This window comes from Sciurus carolinensis, chromosome 11, assembly GCF_902686445.1.
Source record: "Sciurus carolinensis chromosome 11, mSciCar1.2, whole genome shotgun sequence".
NCBI classification, from domain to species: Eukaryota; Metazoa; Chordata; class Mammalia; order Rodentia; family Sciuridae; genus Sciurus; species Sciurus carolinensis.
The window spans coordinates 60785998-60810470 of record NC_062223.1 but is presented as its reverse complement, the minus strand read 5'-3'; the positions used below and the strand labels follow the sequence as shown (position 1 = coordinate 60810470).

Sequence of the window (24473 nt, the reverse complement as noted above, 5' to 3'; positions counted from 1 at the left end):
GTGATTTTTAATAAACAGAAATAAATATACTGAACAGAATACAGAAAAAAAATTTTAAGTCCCCAAATTGTTAAGATAAGCACATAAAACAGTTACAGTGTATTCCAATATACAATCAAACTCACATACATAGAAAAACCAGAATCTCAAGATTCAAAGTTGTTCGAACCCATGTAGCCCTTAAATCCTGTGCAAGAGAAGATATAATAATAAAGTAGTTAACAAAGTATAGGCAATCAAGGCCAGATTTTCCAGTTTAAATTCCAGGACTAAAGAAACTACACCTCAGAGAGTTAAGAGGGTTAAATGTATGAGTAAAAATAAAATACTTCAAACAGCGTCTGTTGCATAATAAGTGCTCATGAAATCATGAGAGCAGTGGGGAACAGCCCTAACAAGTGACTTTTGGCCTCCCTGTAAACACCTCCACTTGTAGAGAATTCAGCACCTCCCAAAGTAGGCTATTCCATTTCTAAAGGGTTGACAAAAACTCCTATTTATAAGAATATCAAATCTATTTCAACCTATCGTTCTATTCCATGGAAACATTCATAGTGGTAACCCCTGCAATACCAAAACACAGTTATTATAGTACCTTTGTATCTCTTTTCTTTTCTTTTTTTTTTTTTTTTTTCCTCCCTGGGGAAAATATCCCAGTTTTCTTCATTTCTTCCTCATAAGACATAGTTGAGCCATTCTGGTCATTCTAGTCTGAGTGTATTCTCATTTCTCTCTTAAAGAGTGGTTCCCTCTAAACTGAATGGACTCAATATTGTCTGAACAACAAGAATTGAGACACACTGTAACTGCCTTAGGGATACTGTGTATAAAGATCTAATGCCATGAGACAGAGTTCAAAGATGAGAATACAGTTTTTTGAAAGTGGGACCTAAGAACATTAAAGCAGGCAAGCCTAATAGTGAATTCCTCAGCACCTGAAGCAGAGTTGTATCAAAGTTCAGCTATAAGCTCATTCATGTGCCTTCTAACTCAGGCAGTCATTTTCATTTGGACATTTATAATTACTCAAAACTAAAATATAGATGATATTCTACCTAAACAATACTACCAGGGTAGGCTAAATTGGCTTAAACAATTTTAACCTTGAAACCAGGAAAGTTAGAAGTGGCAAGAGACTTGGTGATTATATTTCAGATCTTCCATTTTTAAGATGAGAAAACTGAAGTCATGTGATATTGAGTGACTTTCCTAGATCACACAGTAAATCAGTGGCAAAGAGAGTACAGGTAACATCCTTTCCTCTAACTTATGCTCCCTCTATGTAACTCCAGCAAAAATATTTCCAATGAACAAAAGGATTTTTTTTTTTTTTTTTTTTTTTTTTTTACAATTTAAGGCATTGGAAGAAAAGGATTATGCAGAAGTTGGAGATGTTGGACAAGTTCTTACAGAGCAAAGTTTCTATGCATGGAGATCAAGATCCCATAGTTTTTCTTAAAGGACAGCTACTTACTCTAGTGTTAAGGCAGTTTTCCTCATGACCTCCTCCTTTTGCAGCTCTTTTCTGTTCTTCCTAATTTGAGAGATACCAGTGTACTTATAAGAACAACCGTTTGTTGTTATATAACCAGCAAGGCAACTAGTGTACTTTAAATGAAAGAAACCTCTCAGGATTTTTTATTTGTTGTTTGTTTTGTTTTGTTTTTATAGTTGTAGATGGACAGAATGCCTTTATTTTGTTATGTGATGCTGAAGATGGAACCCAGTGCCTCACAGTGCCTCAGCAGCTAGGCAAATGCTCTGCCACTGAGCCACACCCCAGCCCCTCAGGGTATGTTCTCCATACTTCACAAATCTTATCATTACAAAGTACCAGAGACCAAACAAGACTAGTCAAATCCTGTTATTCCTTAATGGAGGTGCTATTCCATGAAGAAGAAAGTCCTTCTGTGGCCAAGCTAGACAGACTGCTTCAAATATCACACACCGTTTCAGGACTAATCTGTGAGCTCAACAATCTCTCTCTACTGGATCTTGTCCAGTAAAATTCCCAATTTTGAGGATTTCACCATGAAAGCCTTCAAATTTCCTTCTAAAATGTCAAATAAATATGATAGTCTTCACGAAAACTCTTGATCAACTAGAAAAAATATAAATAACATCTCTAGCTCTCTCATTTGTTTTTACAACTAGAACAAGTACAGAAAGACAAAAATGATTCCCTAGAGGTGATAGTGCTTATCTATCCACTTACCTACCTGTATTTTGCATTTCAGAGAACAAGGAAACAAGGTACAAAATGTCACCAATTTAACATAAAGCAGCAATTTAGAAGTCTAATTTTGCCAACAGGGGCCCCAATGTCTACATGCTCTACACTTCCCTACCTGAAGGTAACACACAGCCTTGGACTAATGACTCAGTTAAAATCACACAGCCCATGCATACTCTCTGCAAGTGAACAAAAAGGCAAGAATTTTTATTTTTTCTCTTATCTTCCAAATAGTAAAACACTAAGATTCCTTCCTTGACCTATTTTTTTAATCAGATTAGCCAAAAAGAGTTGAACTTTAACCTTCAAGTTACAGAATGCAAAATAAACTATTATCAAAATACAAACAAAATACGTCAGTAAGAGAAAAAAAAAATAAAAGAGGTACATTTAGTAAAAGCACACACCAAAGTAAATTAATACAGCTGAAGGCTTAATATTAACTGAATTCAAGAGTAAAATGTTCTCAATTTGTTCAAGGATTACATTATATTAGCTAGTTCAGGCCTAGGGTTGTGGCTCAGTGGTAGAGGCACTGGGTTTGATTCTCGGTTCTATATATAAATAATTAAAAATAAAGCTCTATCAACAACTAAAAAAATTTTTTTTAAATATTAGCTAATTCAGTCCTATGCAAAAATTTTTTAAAATCCTAAATTTAAAAAACTGTTGCCTATGTATTATAATTCTTCATTAAGTTTCTAAGTAAATGAATCTCTTCTCTTTTACCACTATAATCTATTTATGTTTGAATAAGGGTATATTTCCTCTCAGAAGTTTAACAAATTTGAGAATACTAGATTTAAGGTACTTTCAATACCCTGACAGAGGAAACAATTCAGAGTTAAATTATAATGAAAGGAAACATTTACAAAATAATTTCCAATCATTTTATTAAATAAGCTTTTCCATTTTCTAGGGTGCTAATGAAATATAAAAAGGTAAATGAAATGCATAAATATTCATTGCTAATTTCAACCTGATTATAAAATTTTATTAGCAAAGGATTATAATTTATACTTTGGATTTGAGAATGTGCTTTATGTAAAGATATATCATTGAACTCAATTTGCATCACCTAGAAAAATAATGCCTACAGGTTATGGAATGTAGTGACACCAAAATAATACGTAAAAGTTTAATATTATAAAAAAATTAATATTCCATCTTAGTGAGACCTGTATTAACAAAAGGAATAATACCTAGAAGTTGCTCTTCTTTTAAAAGGTTACATTTCTCTTGGAAAGCAAGGAGAACTTTTTAATGCAGAGGACAATCAAACAGTGGGATAATTTGCATATTAAGGTAATTAAGGCACATTCATTAGAGGTGTTCGAGAAAGATTAAACATGTTTGTGGAAGGAACAGAGTAGGGTCTTTCCTGCTTGATGCAGGTGGTTTGAGTCAATAATCAGAGACAGCCCTTTCAATGTTATCTCAATGAATGGTGCAAGCAGAATGCATTACATTAAAGTTGCCTTTATGGAAAGCAAACCTCTCTAAATTAAAAGAGGTAGATCTCAATTTGTTCATGGATGCAAACACAATCCTGGCTTCCTCTTCCCAAAGCAATATCCTGCCTATCATAGTCATCACCATACTCATCCTGATCTAGAAGGACCTTGAGATTCATATCTCGCTCTAATCATGAAAAGCTCAAATTAGCATGTAAATGTATACTATTTAATATATACTTTATTTTCTACAACATGTTTCTTAGAAGCATTATAAAAATGTTCACTTTTCATTATTCCAGTTATGATATTTCATTATAGTGATGTACCCAGAAAGGAAGGCAAGGAATTGTGTGGAGGAATTCTGTAGAAGAAAGTAAATGTTAGCCAGACCCACCTGTGGCCTGAAACCATGCTAGTGGAGTTCTACTTTAATCAGAAAATTATTGGTGTCCTGAGATGGGCTTTCACAGATTAACATTGAACAATTTTGAGAAAGGCTTATCTAAAAGTAAAATCTACATTTGAATGACATTTTAATCCATCAAGAAAAATAAAAACCAACACAGTGGTAGAGCACTGGCTTAGTATGTGTGAGACCCGTGGTTTGAGCCCCAGCACAATAAAACAAAAAAGGGAAAAAAGGAATAAGAAAAACTGAGTAAAAGAGTCCTACTCAAACTGTTCACACTAGATGAGATTGCCTAAGATTTTCTATTAGTAATCAAGTCTTACTTTAAATAATTTTTATAACTCAACTTCTCCTGTGTCCAGAAATGCTATATAAACCCCAAGCTATACTTTGGGCACACCGGAATATTTACATATGGGTAGCATACAGGAAAAGTCAAACCACAGGAGCAGTACCGCTATGAGATGTACACCAGCAGCATATAAGTGAAAGAAATGAATTAGTTATGAAACATAAAGGTATCACGTGAAACTGAAAACAATTAGGGAAATATTGGCTCTATCCCACAAAAGATAATCCTTGTGAACATGCAGGAATGCTATAAATTATAGGTGAATGTCAGTGATGGAGTTCATTAAGAGATTCATGTTATAGTCAGTGCTCTGCAAACTCCAGTCACTGGATCTCATACACTCTGAAAGATTAAAATAAAAATAAACATGGCATATCCCATCTCCTTGAAGACATTCTGTATACACAATTTTATTACACTGGAAAAAAAATATACCATGGTCTGATTTTCCTATAACTATCAAAATACAAAAGAAATATAAGTCATTGCACAGATGTAGCAAAGTACTGGATTTTTACCTTTTGGCAGGTGCTCAATATACAGCCCACATAATCACATGTTAATGACTGAAGTAGTGGGTTAATCAGTATGCATACCTGATTCCTTCATGCCCAAGGGGGGAAGAGCCAAATATTCCAGAGCATGTTAATGTTTCTACCTTTGATAAAGGTTTTGATAATATACTAGGTAAGGAGGAAAACTTTTCTAAAATGTTTCTTTAGAAAGGTGTATTATATCATTAAGAATAAAGATAAAATAATTCACCATTCTGTTAACATTGAGATATTCCTAAGAAGCATACCAGTAATCCTTGTTTTATAAAATGTAGACAGCCAGATTTGAGGAACTTCTTTAAAATTACACTTTTTTAAAAAATAGCAGAAATGAAATAATGTGTATAATCATGGTATGAAAACTATACAAGCTATTAATGTGTTAACACTAGACAACACCAGTTTTCTATTTCACTGGCTGCAACAAGTTTGCCAAACTGCATGCAATAAAACATGCTTTTACTTTTTAATTCAAATTGTAAACAAATTATTTCTGACACTAAATTTCTGAGATAGATTGAAAAGGTTACAGTTCTGTGTGCTGAGTTTCAAATTTATAGAAAATAGGAAATCCCCCCCATTGGGCTTCCTGGAGAATGTTGTCTGATGACTCAAGGGCAAGGACAGACATTTTCACTTGTTAACAGAAACCTAGGTTTGAAGCTGGGCATGGTCGCACATGCCTGTAATCCCAGTGACTCAGGAGGCTGAGGCAGGAGCACCACAAGTTTAAGGTCAATTTCAGCAATTTACCAGGCCCTCAGCAACTTAGTGAGACCCTGTCTCAAAATAAAAAAATATAAAGGGATGTGGCCCAGTGATAAAACACCCCTGGGTTCAATTCCCAGGAAAAAAAAGAAAAAGAAAAGAGAAACCTAGGTTTGAACTTTACTTAAATTGAATCAGTTTCCCAAATCTGAAAATTAGAAGAATAGAAACTAAATTTCTCAAGAAGTCTAAACCTGCTAATTTATGAATGCTTTCTCCTAGGGTTTCATAAAAGAATCAGGTACCACAAAAGAGACACATAAATCTTACCTTAGGCATTAAGACTGGAAACTAGTTAGAACTAGATGAACTAGTGGCTTTCACTATACTTTCTAAATTATAATCCCAATAAAAGTAAGGAAATTAATTTCATTTGGGTGCTGCCTAGCATTTTAAATTACTAAATCAATCTCTCTCTCTCTCTCTCTCTCTCTCTCTCTCTCTCTCTCTCACACACACACACACACACACACACACACACACACGCAACAATTAGGGAGGTTCATTTAAGTTTTTAAATCTTTCAAAAAGTAACAAGATGAGAAATCTTCTAAGTCTGTCACAACATAAAGCATGGATAAAGCTTTTATCCTCACTAAAAATTACTGGACTGTGTTATCACACAATGACAACAGATACATTCTCAAAAATGGTATAAAGTTCAGACCAGAAATTTTATGAATCCAAGAAAATGACATAAAACACTCCAGAGCTGATTAGCAACTTCATTGGACTGAAAGTAACAGAAGCAGAGAGTAAAAATTGTTTGCAAGCAAGAAAGCATTGTTCCCAATAGTTATTTATTAAACATCTCAGCACTCCCATTATTGTTTTCTTTCAATTACAACAAAGGGCATAACTGGCATCTTTTATTTTAAAACTTCTAGAAAATTTTTAAAACAATTTAAATAGGTTTCTAAGGAGTTGGTATAGTCTAAGATTAAGGGTCTAATATGGTTCTGCCTACTTAATTAGACTAGTAGTCAAAAGTCAGATGTGTATAATACCATTTTTGTCAATGTAAGCATGCATGTGAGTGTACATGTGCACATGTGTATAAGGCCTCACTGTTAATCTTATTGTCACATTGTATATTTTGAAAGAGAGACTGTTGGTACCTTACCCACATCTCTATGACCCACCCAGAAATCAACCAAGAGTAACTTCTTGCACAAAAAGCTTCTGTCTCTTGCTTAGGGTCATTATTTGGCCAGAGTATGTCTACCCCCTTGTCACCTCTCCTTGCTCTAATCCATCTTACTTTTTGTTCATTCTTGATTAGGTTCCTACCAAGCGTACGTTACTTAAACTATTCTCTCCACCATCCTTATGAATTATGTCTTCTTCAGAATCTCTTGGAACTCTTCAATGAATAACCTCCCTAACTGTTCACCCCTCTACTTTTCAAACTCTCACCTGCACTATTATGATGGTTTCCTAATAGGTGTTTCTGTTACTAACAGCAGGCAATGTGACTAAAAAATAAAAATAAAAATAAAAATAAACAAACCATGTTACTCCCCTACTTAAAGTCTTCCAATAGCTTCCTCTTACATTTGAAATAAAGTGCAAACACGTAACTGCAGTCAACTAGCCTAACACACCCCATACTATCTGGTCTAATATCTGTCATCTCCTGCCTCCTTGATTTTATCTCATACCCTTCTCTCCCTTCTCCTGTCACTCTATTGTTTTCTGTTGTTCAAACACAACAATCAAAAGGCTTTTGTACTTATTATACACCCTGGTTGGGTGTCTTTAGTCAAGTCTTTACACAGTTGACTTCTTATTATTCCAATTTCAGCTCAGATGCTCATCTTCTAAAAGACCATCCCTTTCTTATTGGTTAATTTATCACATTCTTTAATTTTCTTCATATCACTTATCATTTTCTGAAATTGTCTCATTCCCTGAAACTTTATTGTCTAAGTTCCATAAGAGCCAGGATCTTATCTGTATTATTCACAATGCAATCTCTTGTATCTGGAATTTAACTGGGACTCTATACTCAATTTTATTAGCTAACAATGCTAATAAAATCACTTTAAATTATAACTCTAAAGCAAAAAAATAAAAAATAAAAAGGAAGGATCTAAGTAACACATACATCTCAATTCGTTCATATGACAAGTAGATATACATAATTTGCACAAAAAATGTTATGTAATTTGCAACCAGGTTCACTAACAATGTATAGACTTACCTGTTCTTACTATGCTTAATACTTTAGCAGAAAATCATTATGAACATCATATACAGATCACTAAACATTACCAAAAAAACTCTCTCCATGCTTATAAAATTGAAAAGAATGATACACTGTACATTTTTCCATGAAAATATTATGTATATTTATAACTGACTAATGAAAAAAGATATTGATATACTGGTGCAAGATGAAAACAGCAGTGATCAAATATAGAGAAAAAGCAAATTCTTATGTATATTAACTTTTCAACTATTGAATGCTGTCACCAATTAAATAGCACATTAAATTAAAAACTGAACATAATATAATCATAGTCTAAAATTTTCATCTCACATTTGTCTTTGAATTCCTATCTTTAAAATTTCTATTCTCCTTCTGTGTTAATTCAATAACTTCTTTTCCTTGTCTGAAACTATGTGATCTTATATTTTGTTGGAGTGCAACCTCAAAATAATCAGAATTTTAACAAGTGGTTTTTTTCTAATCAGGAAGTGGGGGTTAGCAGAACTAATTCTTTATCTTCACTCTCTCTTACAGAAAAGCTCCTCTGTGCTCTCGATATTTCAAAGTAACACCCTTCCCGAACCTTTTAGGTTTTGTTTCTAAATATTCGAGAATGAGGGCCATTACTGAAACTAATAACAACAGAAACTAAACAGATGAAGATAAAATTTTTTTGGTTTTTAGGTTTTCTTTTAAATTTTATTTCTCTACAGCTATTTTATGGCATTCAATTAGAGAAAGGAAAAGGCATATCTACTGAAAAGAACTGCAAGTTTCATGTCACTTCATAAACATTCCTTTGGACTTCATATTTATTTTAAAGTAGAAAAAGGTAAGATTTTTATTAAATTTTGCATTAGTTATAGTCCTCCCACTCCAACACGCACATATTTAAGTGTGTACATGCACACACACACACACACACACACACATACACACATACATATACACATACAAGCACACACTAGCTCTGTGAAAGCTTTCAGGTCTGCCAGAAACCTAAAATCCTTCTATTATTTTTCTTTCCAATAAAGTAAAATTGGTTGGTGATATAATACTTGCAGTATAATCCATTACAGGTCTGATGCTACAGTTGTTACACATTATTGAATCTATCTAGTGAAAAGGGAGCACAAAGGGAATTTCCAAATGCAGCTGCTATTTCCCATTTGTTAAATTCCTTTATTACACCATATAAGTACACAGCTGGGAAATACTATAGAGCGGGAGTTAAAACAAAATATTTTGGCTTCCAGGCATTCAGAAAACACAAAGACTTCAGTGGAAAGCAAAGCTTGATATCAAAAGCAAGGGAAAGTTTGAAAACATTTCTAGGAATATGATTTCTTTTCATCCTAACATAAAATATTTTATAACTTTAAACTATTTTATACTATCATAAATTAAATTTAATACAAATCAGTTAATATAAATTCAATATAAAGTACTACTATCTATTTTTGACAAAATCTTAGATTATAAAAGTTTGAGAATAACTCACCAAGTAAATTGGCACTTGCCAAAAAATAAAATTTTATAAGAAAAAATAATTAAGTATTTTCTAGAGAAATAAAATTTCTGTCCAGTTACTTGCATTTGTCCAGTTATTTCTAGTTCAGTTATTTGTATTTGTCCATGACTATATTTGGCATAAAAGTCAAAAATGTTTTGAAACTATCTCTTCTCTCCATGCCCTCTTCCTCTATACTAATCCAAGTCATTATCATATTTCATCTAGTTTTCTGAAATAGAAATCCCAATGAGTCTTTCTCCTTTCACTCTTGCTTTCTTCCCATCTATTCACTATACCACAGTCAGAATTACCTGTTTGAAATGTTCTTAAATCCTTCAAAGGCTTTTCCTTTGCATTTAGATCAAATCTCACCTTTATCTCCCAGGTCTTATTTGATATAAGCCCCTATTTCATCAATAACATCTGATGCTACATTGCATCCTCATTCATTATACTCCAGCCACAAAGATCGTCTTTTATTTCCTTAAATTAAGTTATATTTTTCTCACCTCAAATACTTCATTCATACTGTTCCCTCTGCAGATCTACTTCCTGGCTAATATCTATTATCATTAGCTCAGATAGGGTGTTCCGAACCATCTATTCTAAATTAGGTTTGCCCCATTATGTTCTCAGATAACATTCTGTTCTTTTTCTTCATAGTACATATCACAATTTTAATTTAGCATATTTGCATACATATTTATTTAAATTCTACCCCTGTCCCAGACCATGATACAGCCAGTACCTACTAGTACAGAAAGGAGCTCAATAAATATTTGTTTAAATAAAAAACAAAACATGGCCCCATTATTTTGCCAGTAAGCAGTGGCAGTGACTGGATATCTATCTCATCCATGCCACTTTGGAGATGTAATATGGTAAACTTAAGTTCAATCAAAGAAACAGACTTTAGTTTTGCTTTATTATACCTTTCCCCTTCTCCCTACTCAAAGAAAATAAATCTTCCAATGTTTCTAATGTTACAATGTTGATTGTCTTCTAAACTAAAATTAGTCAAAAATGTTTCATTTATCTTCCAATCCCATACTTCTCACCTACTTCTCCAGAGTACTGGCTATGTCTGCAAAATCATCTGAAAAAGAAAAATGTCTGCCTCCATAAGTTATTGAATTAAGTCCCTGAGACAATAAGCATAGAGCAAGAATTAAAATATGTGTTCTTAGTAGTAAAGGCAGTTTAAATAGTACCTTATTTTTTTTATTAAGGAAGAAAAATTTCCTCATTTACCACTTAAAATATTTTTTATTAACCTAACTTTTAAAAGTTAAGAAATGAAAAACAGGGTTTAAAACTTCTAATCTAATAAGATACATTAAGTTTTTGGTTTCTTCTGGAGGCTAAAATAAACAGAATATTTTTTTCTTTATACTAGATAATTAATTTCACTTATGATTTCTGTTTTGATGGTTAGAGATGGAGGTCAACATGGAAAAGCTAGCTTATACGTATACTGCATGTATTTGATGTGTTACTTCTACTTTTAGAGAAAAATGCAGCCTGGTTGAACAATACTAAGGAACTTTGCTTGTCTGTTTGAGATTAATATATAAGGACATAAGTGAGAAAAGCTACACAATAAATCAAGAATCACCACAAAAAATGATAAATACCTGCTTTTCTTTACTGAAGACATAGTCACCATATGACCTCATTCACATAGAAATACTTGCTTAATTCAATTTTTAAAATATTAACACATGGCCACACTTTACTTGATCTATCTATTCTGATATTACCAAGTTCATCATCTTAAATTCAGAGATTCAGAGAATAAGATAACCAAACCACACCCATAAAAAATAAAAAGTATCTTTTGACAAGTTGACCTAATAATTGGACATAAGCTAAATCACAAAATAGTTTCCAAGTTTTCCCAGTTACTAGTATAATACTAATACATAATCTGGTGGTTGTCTTATAACATGAACACAAATAATTCTAAAGCCATGTGTTCTGAACTCTTCCTAAAACACCTACATAAAAGGAGGACGTACTAGAAGACCGACTTAGTACCAGTAACCAGATTTTAAAGCTCACCATTCTTTGCTGAGATGACAGAACGCTGTCCCAATCAGCATCTTGTTGAATGGTATTGACGAGTGTTGGTAGCTCCTCAGAATGAGGTTTGTTGTGCATTATGGGGTGCAGAGGCAGATGGGAGGCCACATGTTGATCACTGCCCTCTTCCTTTTCCCTTGAGGTCAAATCCTGGGTCATCGCTTCCTCTCCATCAGCTGCACAGGCAAATGGAGAGGTGGCTTGCTTGGAAGACATTCTTCTATAGAAGAAGAAAAATGCCATGAATTCAAAAGGATTGTCAACAACAAATGAATGCACTGTTCCTTATATTTGACTAATTTAGAAGTTCTTTAATTTTAGAGATAGTTAAAGTCTACCCTAAACCACTGATGAAGAAAACTCTTGACTTACATGTCCCACCTTCCCTCTTTGGTTTTAATTCTGCAAACCTCTTCCCAGTAATTTCTGCATGTTTCTCTCTTATGCAATCCATAAATGAAATTCCTACAGAATGTCTTCACAATGTACTGTATATATGTGTACATATTTTTTCCTCCCAGTTTTCTCAACTACATTACAAGCTTTTTGAGAGTAATTAGGCTGATGGTTAGCAATGAAAAGAATGAATGAATGAAATGGCAAATGAGCCAGTTGGCAGGAAGATTTCAGAGCAAAAACATCCAAATTTCTCCTGTGGTTTATGTAAGAACAAAAGAAGTCTATGTAGAAAAGTATAATCAAAATAAATAATACATAATGAAGTCCTAAGCAAATCTGGTCCTTACTTCTTAGTTTACCTTGCATTATGAGTACCAGGCCTAATAGTACTTTACTTGGTGCTGATCTAAAGTTTTCCTAAAGACCTTCAAGATGTGTTGATTGTTTTAAGTTATTTTGTAAGTGACTTATTGATTGAGTGGCTTATAATGTTAGATTAGTCTTAGGCAGTTTTGTAGCATTTGAATTAGGTATCTAAAATAAATACACCTCTGTTTTATGTTAGAAAGAACATATAAGATTCAAAGTATTTCCTATGAAAATAGTAAAATGCCTACTATCCAAAATATTTTAAAACCTTCAACAATAATATTGAATATTCATTTGTGTATGCACATATAAACACTGACTATACTCTGCATGACAAGGTCTCCATGCTGTGTTTTCATATGCAATCAGATAATCATGACGATTAAACAGAATTTCAAGACTTTTAGAATATCACTTATCAAAATGAATTTCTTAGCAAAATGGGTAATGATAAAACCAACAAAAGTTCACAACTTTAAGAAACCATTTTTTCTAAAACTTTATATTGTTTTTGGTTTATTGTATCTCTAGCTCTAAAACTGCTGTGTAATGAAAGGAATAAAATCTCCACCTTAATTGCTCTTTAACATTAATTGATTTCATACCATTTTTTAAAAAATGCACAAATCAGTTAACATAGGAAACCACATGAGCATTTTTCAAATTAGCAAATCATTAACTTGCTAGTACTGTTTCTACAGACAAATAAATACTGATTAAAGGGTCTAGAAATCTGAGATTAACAGTTAAATTTACAAATCTGTCACATGCTTTCATGAATATTGCAGTGAAGGAAATATCAAGTGCAAAGAAAAATAATTAAGTTAATTCCAATTTAAACAGTAGTTTTTATGTAGCAGCCCATGTTTCACATAGGATTTAACAGCTAATGCTAAATTTCTCACAATTAATGAGGGGGCTCAGATTTAGTATCCTACAGTGAAAAAAATTAATATAAGATCAGCTAATCTAATTATGCACAGTTCTAAATAAAAGTATTACAGGCTTTTGAAGTGCTTTGAAACATATTAAAATGCTGATACCTACTTATAATAATCAGTCTACAAATAATAAAATTTCATCTATTAGACTTGATACTAGAAACTAAAATGGGGGAAGAGTGCAGAAGAATGCCTATATTTTCTTTGAAGGTAAAGAAATTAAATGCTTTAAAGAATACTGTATCAAAGAATCAGACTAGTACTTGCTTGAGCAATTTTGATCAGTACCAATGAATGGACATACACAGAAAGTGGTAACCAAATGATGTTTCTTAGTATACAAAAATTACTATATGGCTTACTTTATTGGCCCCATAAACACTGTAGTAAAACCAGGCAAATTATAACTGTTCTGTAAGTTTATCAAGAGCTTGCCACAAACAAGAGTGTTTTCATAGTTTCAGATAATGACAGCTGATAATGTAATTATTCACATTAAAAACAAAAGAATGAATTTATTGCTGCTTTTTAAAACAGTTAAATACAATTGAAAGTCATAATCCAAAACTGAGGGTAACTTTAGCTCCCCCAATAAACATCCTCTTATTATAAAGAGAATTGGCTCCTTCCAATAGCAATATCTGTGATTGTTGCTTTAGCATAAATTAATCATGACACAAAACCCAAAATGAAAATAGTCTCTTAAGAATAATTTCAACTATAAACTGCACCAGTGAACAATAGCCCACAATCCTAATTAAACACAACCGTGCAGCTGTAAAAATAGCCTAAATCTGTCCAAAGCTATGAGTTGAGTTTAAAGGCTGGTTTGTTAGAGTGTTTTCTTAAGGAAGGCTGGGTCCTCAGTCTTAATCAGCCAATAAATTATTTCCTGCAATTACATTAAATAGAAAATTATCTTCAAATGGGGAGTGTTAATTGAAAATCAAAATTCAGAGGGAAGTTTAGAAATTACACGCTGAATACAATTAGTGAGGAAAAGCTTCACCTCTACTTCATCAACAGTCTTCTGGTGATTCCTCCAGTGACCATCCAGGAAAGCTACCTATTTATAGCATCACACAATTTGTCTTTTATTTTGCACCTACAAATACAAATGTGTATCAAGGTTGCAAATAAAAGACAGGCTGCAAAAAACAAAAAATCTCATATTAAATCTGACTGTTCATCCTCAGTTCACACCATCCTAAGGGGAAAAAGAGAAGGGGGAGGAAGAACAACAATGGTTAACAACCAAGGGAAGCACACTCAACTTTGAAGAATTAATGTGCTTTGTCCCAAGAAGACCATTCCACATTTTATTTAATTACATATGTTTTACTTTATTGTAATTCTGAAATATGTTGTTAACAGAAAAAGATTTTTGTTCTTTTGCAAGTTATTTCCTTTTGATAAAATTGTTGGGTTTTTTTCAGGTTTGTTTTTTATTTTTGGTATTGATGTTATATCATGTTATTATAGATGATGATTTTGTTTGGGTTTTTGTAAGTAAATGTGCACAAATTATTTTTAATGCAGAGTTTATTTAAATAAACCTTAGATTTGCTGATTATTAGATTTGATTTTCTTATTTTGTATGCAATTGTTTATTTTATAATCCTTCAATTTACTGATTATATCCTCGTTCATTTTCTTTCTTTAGCTTTCCCTTGTTAAACATTTTACTAGAACCATTAAACTGTATTCTAGAAATTGCAAAGATACTTGACTTTTGGAAATACCTTTACTACAACCTCTGTACTATAGTTACTCTCCATTGGAAACTCATAAATGAAATACACCTTGTTAATCAATATTTTAAACATCATGTGGAATGCTTACACTTATTTTAATGCTTATATCAGTAACTTTCCATTACAAAGTCTTTCACCTCCCCTCCAATGTTTTAGAATAGCACCTTTGCCTAGCTGCTACCATATACAACCAATAAGCAAAAGAAAATAAAAATCCGTGTGCAAATGGTCAATTTCTATGTGACTTTACTTTGTTTTATTTTTGCACTATTATAACTTAAAAATCATTCAAATGAATTGTTTTTTTAATTTGTATTAAAAAAATCTTCCTAGTTATACCCCCTGAAAACAGGGGTTTATAATGGAAGTGCTGACACAACCCTAACTAAAGCAGCGCAAATGTTGCCGCTATAATACACAAAATCAAGTTCTATTATTCTAAACTATCCTCGCTCATGGGATTTTTCTTTACTGTGCTCCCAGCCAAACTGCTGAAGCATGAAAAATTTAAATGCAATCAAATGCGCCCAATTCTACTTTACTAGAACAAGTGTCTACAGTGGTACAATCTTAAAAGGAGATGCAACAGATTTGTTTGGTGTTTTTTTTAACTGTTTATTTATAATACAGTGCATTGGAGATAAAATAAAAGAGGAAATTACACTCACATGGTACCAGTGTATTGACTACACAGAGTACATTATAATCAGAGAGAAAAACTACATTGTCAACTTATCACATTGGTTAAACAAGATGGTTTTCTGGGGCACAGCTATTATCAAGTAAAATCTCCAAAGAGAATTAAATATCTTTGGGACATATAAAACTGAACTCCCATCATATGTTCCCCAAGTTTGAAATGTCTCTGCCCAACAGATCAAATGAATTCCCAGGATACTAGGCCATTGGAAGAACTTTGGGCTTAGGACATTGGAGAATGATATTGTTGGAGATAAAGCCTCCAATAATTGATAATGGGAAATCAGAAGGAATGCTTCTAAAAAAGTGATAATTATTCTACTCCAAACCTCCAGTATAAAATCTGAATGTTTAGCCATTACAGACTCAGACTATAAATTTACTTTCTCTCCTTAAACAAGAAATTAAAATTAGTTGGCCCAAGATGTTATAAAATCATCAGGATATCAGATAACTATACATTAAGTCCTCTATTTCAGAAAACAATATTACCTAGAATCTTCCTGATATGATATTATTATTTTTTAAAGTTTTTTTTAAAGTTAGGATTATTTTTAAATGTTTAAACTTTTAAACATTCTTATAAGGCATGTCACTCAAAATTACATTTTTAAAATTATTACTTGGAAAGAAACCATCTCTCAAAACTATGATTTGGGACTTTCCAAAAGAGTCATTGAATTTGCTGAACTTTATTTATTTTTAAAACATATTGATTACTTTTATCAAATGGCATTCACTTTTTAGGTGTGTTATATTTATTCACAAGATTCCTGTTTTTTAACATAAAGCAACATTTTAATAGTTGGTTTACTTACAGAAAAAATAAAAAGTTCAGGCCAATATTCACATTTATTTTTGCAGCTCAGCTCTAGGCTAACAAGGTAGACTTATTTCAGTCAGATAATTCACTGTTAATTTAATATTGCACTTGATCTGACTCTGAGAAATAAACAACTAATTTTCCAAAATATAACACAGTGCCTCTCATTTTAAGGAGCATGTGTAACAGATATGTTCAGCTGCCAAAATGCACAATACCCAGGAACCCTTACAAAGGATGCCAGTCCACCCAGCCTAGGGCAAAGAATTTTTTTTAAATCCTTTTCCTGTACTACTAATTCCCACGTTTAGGGATCTTGGGAAGGAGTTACAAGGAGAACTCTGATTCTAGACATCAAAATGAAGTCATTCCTTTTAAAACCTTGCCTGCTTTATTCTGGTAAAGCCCAAGGGTTGTTATTGATTCTTTGTTTTGTTTTACTCAGCACAACCACCTCCTCTTCTCCATTCCACCTCCAAACATCCCTGGGCTTTTGCCAGGTTTTTCTTTCTCTTCCATCTGGTTAATAAGCAATTGAGAAAATTCAGGGGAAAGAAGGTAACTGCTTTCAGAGCTCCTTGGAAAGTTATAAGCTTATTTTCTAGAGTTTTTAGAAGCTCTTTCAAAAATGTATATGGTAGCACACAAAGACAATACATAACTAGAAAAAAACTCAGTGACTTGAGTTAGCTGTCAAATCAACAGAGATGATGCAAATCAAATACACTTGAAGTTCTTGAAGAATGTCTATAAAGGGGCTTATGTGAATGGGTTTTGACTTTATTAAGGCTTCTGAATTTTCACACCAAAACTCCAAAATTATCTCCAAAAGCCCTTTGAAGTTCTTATAAAACAAGGACTACCTGGAACAGATTCTTCTGAAGTCATCAAAGTTTGTATTTCTGGAGTTTATATTTAGCTGACAATATTGCTGTCACTTTATATAGCTTAAGACTGTTCTTTGGACTAGAGCTCATATGTCTTGGAATGCTTTGACTCATGAATTGTTTCTCCTGATAATGTTACATCACGTAACCATCTCTGTCTAATTGGTTAGTATCCGATGGAAGAGACAGGCAAGCAGCGTAAGGACTGGCCTGTTGACTGACTGCCTATGGAAAACCTATAATTATTACATTTGTCCCTGAGTATCCAGTTTCTTCCTGGGATCAAAACAACTTGACTTCATGTAACCTCTATCCTTTTTCTTGATCGCAATACTATTGAGTTTTCTGACAGTTTATCTCAGTAGCTGGTTTGGGGGTTTTGCTTTGGAAAGTCGGGACTGGAGTATATAAATAAAATTAGTGACTTAACATTAAGAGTAAAACCAAACAATCACTACTATAAATACACACTAATTCACAGGATTTTAATCAGCTCAATGTCTTTATAGATCAACTGAAAACTCTATGTGAATTGGGTGATAGAAAGTTATCTAAAATAATAGCATAATGAATTTACTTTTCACTTCGAAATTTTCTAGTCACATGAAATGAGAATCGTAATTTTTAAAGTGAATAACAGACATGCCTTTGTCAGCCTAAAAACTATCCACTAATATGGAAGCCCAATTATAGGATATCTTATCTAATTATTAATAAAAAACCATACACCAGAAAAATAACTTCTCAAGAGAAAGCAAGAGAAGCTATCACCATATATTTTTCAATTCTTACTTCTGTTTTCCTCTTTAATATTGCCAGGAGAAAAAAAGAGAAAAATGAAAACTGATACTATACAGACTGTTTCAAAATGTAACAGTTCACACATGGTAACACTGAACAAAATTATGAAAAGAAGCTAATCTCTGAGGTTCTCCTTCAGCCAAATAAAGCTATCTACCATTTCCTTTCATGTAATTAAATAAAGGATAAATTTCAGGTTCCTATCAAAGAAGGACAAGAAGAAGAAGAGCAGGAGGGAGGGACAAGGGGAAGGAGGAGGGGAGAAGGAAAAGGGGAGGAGGGAAACAACCAAGGCTTTGCAGTTCATTTTCAGTTTGTCTACTTAATGAAAACCTCATTGTACAGCCCTGAAAACCATTTCCAGCAGGCAAAGTATTTCTGATTCAGCAGAGGTTACACAAGCATCAAAGCAGTTAAATATAGGTGCCAAACCGCATTGCCAGGAGCTCTTAGTGCTGTGAGTTAGTGTTACCTGACAGCTTAGTGAATATAAAATTACTTGTTTCTCCAATTGAAGACAATCAAATTGTCACCTTCCATTGTAATAATGCACAACTAGTGATCAGCAAAGTGCAAACATAATTACCATGAAGAAAACAAAAAATCAAATCTAAATCTCTCTACAGAGTAAACACATCTATCTGGCTTCCCAAAAAAAGGAGTGCATTTTAATACTGAGTGTTATAATGCAATTTTATGTTACTTAACAATAAAACTTATTAGTCTTGCATCAAATAAAAGTGAAAAACAAGAAAGACCAATTCATGAAAAATGAAAATAAATATTAGACCACTACAACTTTCCAGATATACTACAAAGGCCTCCAAGTTATATCACTGCCACTTGGACCCGTAATGCTGTGTATATTAGCAGCATGTCCATCATAAAAACCTTGCTTTTTAGCCTAGAAGCCTTTCTTAAGGTTGAAAAGGACAGGTAGGAGCCACTTCAAAAGCTTTTTTGTCTCCATTTTTCCTTGAGAGAAAAAAGTTATGCTATATTTTTGTTTTCTAAATTGGTCTCTAGTCACTTCACAAAACTGATCTCCTATCTCTACCCAAATTTATAAACATAATGGATGAGAAGATATATATCTACAACTATTTCTGAGACATTCAGTATCTGTAAGTCTTGTCCAAATTTGGTGACCAGATTGGTTCATTATCATAGTGACCTCAGTAATCCAAAGCTGGGTTAGTAGTAAAGCACTGAAAATTTTACATGTTTTTTTCCACACTCTAATGGTTTTTCCCATTCTCACAGATTTCTAATGTCCTAATAAAAATAAATACCACTAATATCATGATTCTCCCAACAAACTGCAAAAAGCTCTCTTAGAAAAGTAATTTTATATCTAACTCAAACTTTAAAATGTTCAAATTTACATCATTCCTTCAAATGTGACAAAAACTCCCAGGCCCAAAGTACTCCCCACTCAGATGACTTTTCTTCTTTCATCAATGTCCCTCTCTTTTCATCAGAAAGATACATTATATAACTAATGCCTAATATGCCATTTTACCTGATATTGCTATTCTAAATAATACCATGTATAATCATCTAACCCCAACTGGACTAATTTGGGAGGAGAGAAGGAGCACTCTACCAGGATGAAAATAGAATGAATTAGAGACCATCATCAGCAGACATAGGATACCCTGAGCTCAAATCTGAGAATACAAAATTCAGACATTGACAATCTGATATCTCATTCCTTAGAAGGATTGATTGCATCCTATGTAAATCTGAATTGGGTATTCAATCTTGCATTGCATTTGTCCTTCTCCATTCCCCTATTTTATTAGGAAAGGGTTTAAAAAGAAGAAGAAGAAGAGGGAAATGAACACTTGGGGTAGACTTGGTGGCTAAATCAGAAGCAGAAGAAGAATAGGAAGAAATAGGAGAAAGGAAGTTCAATCTCTTGTTGCAAGTTACAGTTGGAGATCAATTTCACATCATTTAAGTGTTTTGATGTGAAAAATAGATTGGTTTAGGAAAACATCTTTTTTCTTAATCTTACAAATTCCAAGAAATATAAACTTTTTTCCCAAGAGACCCTACTTATAAGCTTATACAATAAAAACCTGCCAGCACAGGGGATGCAATCAGTATTTTTTGAACTTCAATGATGAGTAATTTGAGCCCTGAAATTATACTCCTACAGAGTATTTCTTATAATATAGTAATAACAAAGTATCAGCAAGAGGAAGATAAATTCTGATGATGATTTTATCATAAGCTTATGGTAAATGGAAGAAAAAGAGGAATCACTTAAAAATTGTGTCTACTTTTTTTAAAAGATTTATTCAACATGATCCATGAGGGCAAGGATCATGTCTGTCTTATTTATTACAGGATATTCAGTGCCCAACACAGTGCACAACACTTTGTAAACAATCAATGATATTGGGAAGAAAGAGAGAGGGAAAAGCAGATAGGGAGAGTTGAATAATAATATTATTTTTAATTAAAGTGGATCGATAATCACAGAAAATACCACTCACACATCAATGCTGCTAACCTAAACCTTATTCCTTCTCTATACTCCTTTTATCAAACATCTCATTACATAACATATAAATCAAATAATTTTTGTATCTATGTCCTCAACACTGAGCTCTCATCTCCCTGAAATACAACAGTCCCCAAAAATGACTGCAAGGCATTTATTCCAAGGCATCCTCTGCAATGTCATATGAAACAAACTTAAAACTACATTTATTATTATTTTCCTCAACACCTTCCCTCATTCATTCACACCCAGAACACTAATAGTCTCACAATCATCCAGCTTCAAAACACTGAACACTACACCCTTCTCTTTTTCATCCTTGCTACTCACTGCCAGTCTATCATTAAGCTGCATCAGTTCCTCCCTAATACTTTCTCAGGCTCTTCCTTTTTACCATATTCATACTCACCTTAGTACGGGGCTTTATTACACCTCATACCTAAACTCCTATAGCAGATTCTAAATCAGTTTATCTCAACTTAATATCCCCTCTCCAAATCCATCCTGGAAATAGAAACTCCCTTCATCAAAGCACTCTCCTGATCAGAACCCATCAGTGGCTCTACTCTGACAAGAGACTAAAGTCCAAACTCCTGCGCCTGGCATTCAAGGCCCTCCATCCAGATCCAACTAATCTTTCCAAATTTACCTTATAGTAGCCTACACTTTAATATTCTACTCTAACTATACTGATACACTCAAACTTCACTTAATATTGCTTCTCAGATTTTTTTCTGCTTTTCTTCCACTATTTCTTCACCTTCCTTTCTTATCACTAGCTTTTCTTATCACTGCCTTTCCTCCACTATTTCCTCACCTTCCTTTTTTTTCTTAATTTTTTTTAGTTGTCAATGGACTTTTATTTTATTTATTTATTTATATGTGATGCTGAGGATGGAATCCAATGCTTCACACATGTTAGGCAAGCACTCTACCACTAAGCTACAACCCAGCTCTCACCTTTCTTATCACTAGCTAACCACCTGGGATTATTTACATAACTATGATTCATCCTTTTTCTAATCCCATTTAGGTAGTATTCTGAGAAATTATTTTTTATATCACATATTCAATCCTGAATGCATATACAAAAAGTAATCTTTTAAAGTACATGATGTCATTATAATTTAAAAGCAATCCCAGCCAGATTATAAATTTTTCAAGGATGAAAACAAAACTCTATACTTCTCTGTATTCCCACCATAGCTTGTAAAATGTTTTATGCAAAGAAAACACTCAATAAATATTAGCCAATTATTTAAACACTGTTAAGTGAATAAGCAGAAATAAATTAAGGGTATTATACTTAACCAGAAAAACAGTATCCAGAGAATTTAAAGTTTCTAGACTACTGTGAACAGTTTTCAAGAAATGTCTCTCCCACATTCCCTGGCCCATTACATTCATTCATATTTTAAATCATCGTATTTAAAAAATCATCAATAAATGCTATCAAACATTAAAAATATGGACAGCTAAACAGATGGACAGATGAATGGAGGGATGTTGAGAAACAGTTGGAAAGATACATAGTTTTCTAGATGCTTAGAAAGTACCAGTCACAGCACTGCTACATGTATAATCTCACTGAGTTCTCAACGTAACTCTAGGAATTAGATAATTTCATTGTCCATGTTTACTGATAAAGGAAACTAAGGCAAAAACTAGTAAAAAATAAAAAGATACCGAAGGTCATACCTAGTAACTACAGAAGGTAGAATTTGAATTCCAGCGGTATAACCCCAGGGCAGATGGTATTAGAATCAAAGGTTTCTGAAATCTAAATTAAGTAAATTATTAGCTATTTTTAATTAACATCTGGTCATGCTTTACCCTTCTTGTATAACTTTATTCTGAATATTCCAGTTACATATTCTTATATATTAATTCAAAGCTTAGTCAAATAACTTTTTATCTTTAATTTTTCCTTCCTTCCCAGTTCTAGAGTTGGAGATATTTAATTATCAGGTAACAACCAGAGGAGGGAAGGAGAGAGAACGAGAGAGAAAAGAAATTGGATCAGGTAATACTCTAACCGACTAATCTGACCCATTCTAGGCAATTTGACAGCAAAATTGGCTGAGGGACAGTTAAAGCTACTGGCCATTAAGGTTGGGGGTTCACTACAGTTTTTATACAGTAAATTTGGGGGGGGGGGTGTTAACTATAGATGCTTTCTACAGCATGTTGGTTTTTTTCTGGTTAGCCTAGATGATGAACATTTAACTATATCCTTAAACAGAAAATGGTGAAATAAAACAAATACGTCACTGTCCATTCATTTCAAGGCCCAGAGACTTATGAGATCCAAATTCCATTTTTCAGCTCTGACAAGAGAAACTATATCAGACACGTCAGACAACTGGAGTTGCTTTGTTACAAAAGTAGGTGTTAAGGACAGCCTTGAGGGAAAACAAGATAAGGAACTTGAACAATACGTATTTAACCCACTATTCATCTACACGTTTGTTCAGGGAATGTAGAATAATTTAGATATGCTCTTAAAATCTACCATATAACATTGTATACACTCTAATTTCAGAAGAAATAAATAGAAAAACCTCATACAAGGACATGAATTTTTATAAAGTGTAACTGTCCATAAAAACTGAAGAAAGGTTTTTGTCACCAACTTTTTTTATATACAACAATCAGTCTGGTTTCAGGAATAACTAAAGTTGTGCTATCTTGTATTTTTTCCTCGCTACCTCTACCATTCCCTCCCTTTTCTTATAGCTATTTGCTTTAAATTTCTCACTTGCCTTTGCTGGTAACCTATTATCATAAACAGCTCCAGGAGAACATGAGAATCCAATTGTTTCCATGAATCATTGCACAGAATTGTTTCAGTTATCATTATAAAAGACAAGTATGACTACCCACTGTCTTGCATACTAAAAGGTTCTTTACCACAAGTATCTATTTGTATACCTATCAAGTTACAGAATGTCTAGTTTTCCCGAGCTATCATGTTTGTTATGAGAAAAAAATCTGCATCATTTATCCACTGGTATTCTTCTCATATAAGCACCCCCTCAAATTTCCCAAAATTGAGAGAGTCCTCTAAAAAACTTTCATAGTTATTATGCTTAATCTATTATTTATTTAGATTTCTTCAAAGATAAATCTTTATTTGCATTGATGGTGCTTTGAGCTGGAAAACTGCTACTAATCTTAACAGAATCTAATGTCAGAAAGAAAAGTGTGGTTTGATGGAATGGTTTGGAATTAGGATTTAAATACCAGTCCATTTATTTACTAAGTCTGTGAACCTGAGAAGTTACTTAACTTATTGACCCTCCATGTCCCATTCATAAAATTAAGAACACTGCATCTACCTTGAAAGAGTTCCTACAAAGATTAAACTATGTATATACAAGTACCCAGGATTTGGTAGGCATGTAGCAAATGTCTTTCATGAAAGACATAAAAGTCCTTTAAAAAGAAACTCACATACAAATAATTTAACACAAACAAAAACAATAAAAATAGTTCAAGAAAGAAATTTTGAATTTTTACAAATCAAAGAGTTCCATGGAATAGAAGTTTTTCAGTTCCAATAGACTCATGATCTTATGCTTAATGGACCAATGATTAGAACCATGCCAAAGAGGATAAAACCATAAGATAAAAATATGTATGGTACTAGTTCCAAAAAGAGATAGAAATGAGAGAGTGCTACTCTTCACACAGGAAAGACCAGAGAGC

The 24473-nt window shown here is 33.0% G+C and overlaps 1 protein-coding gene across 20 annotated transcripts in view; it reads right to left on the bottom strand.

The window, feature by feature from the left end:
- Sox6 (SRY-box transcription factor 6) overlaps positions 1-24473 on the bottom strand; it is a 556749-nt gene that overhangs the window by 324309 nt on the left and 207967 nt on the right. For all 20 annotated transcript variants that reach the window (XM_047516550.1, XM_047516548.1, XM_047516547.1 and 17 more), the window contains one exon: positions 11560-11800. In XM_047516550.1, the coding sequence (XP_047372506.1) occupies positions 11560-11796 (237 nt within the window). In that variant the 5' untranslated portion in view covers positions 11797-11800. The remainder of the gene's footprint in view (positions 1-11559; positions 11801-24473) is intronic.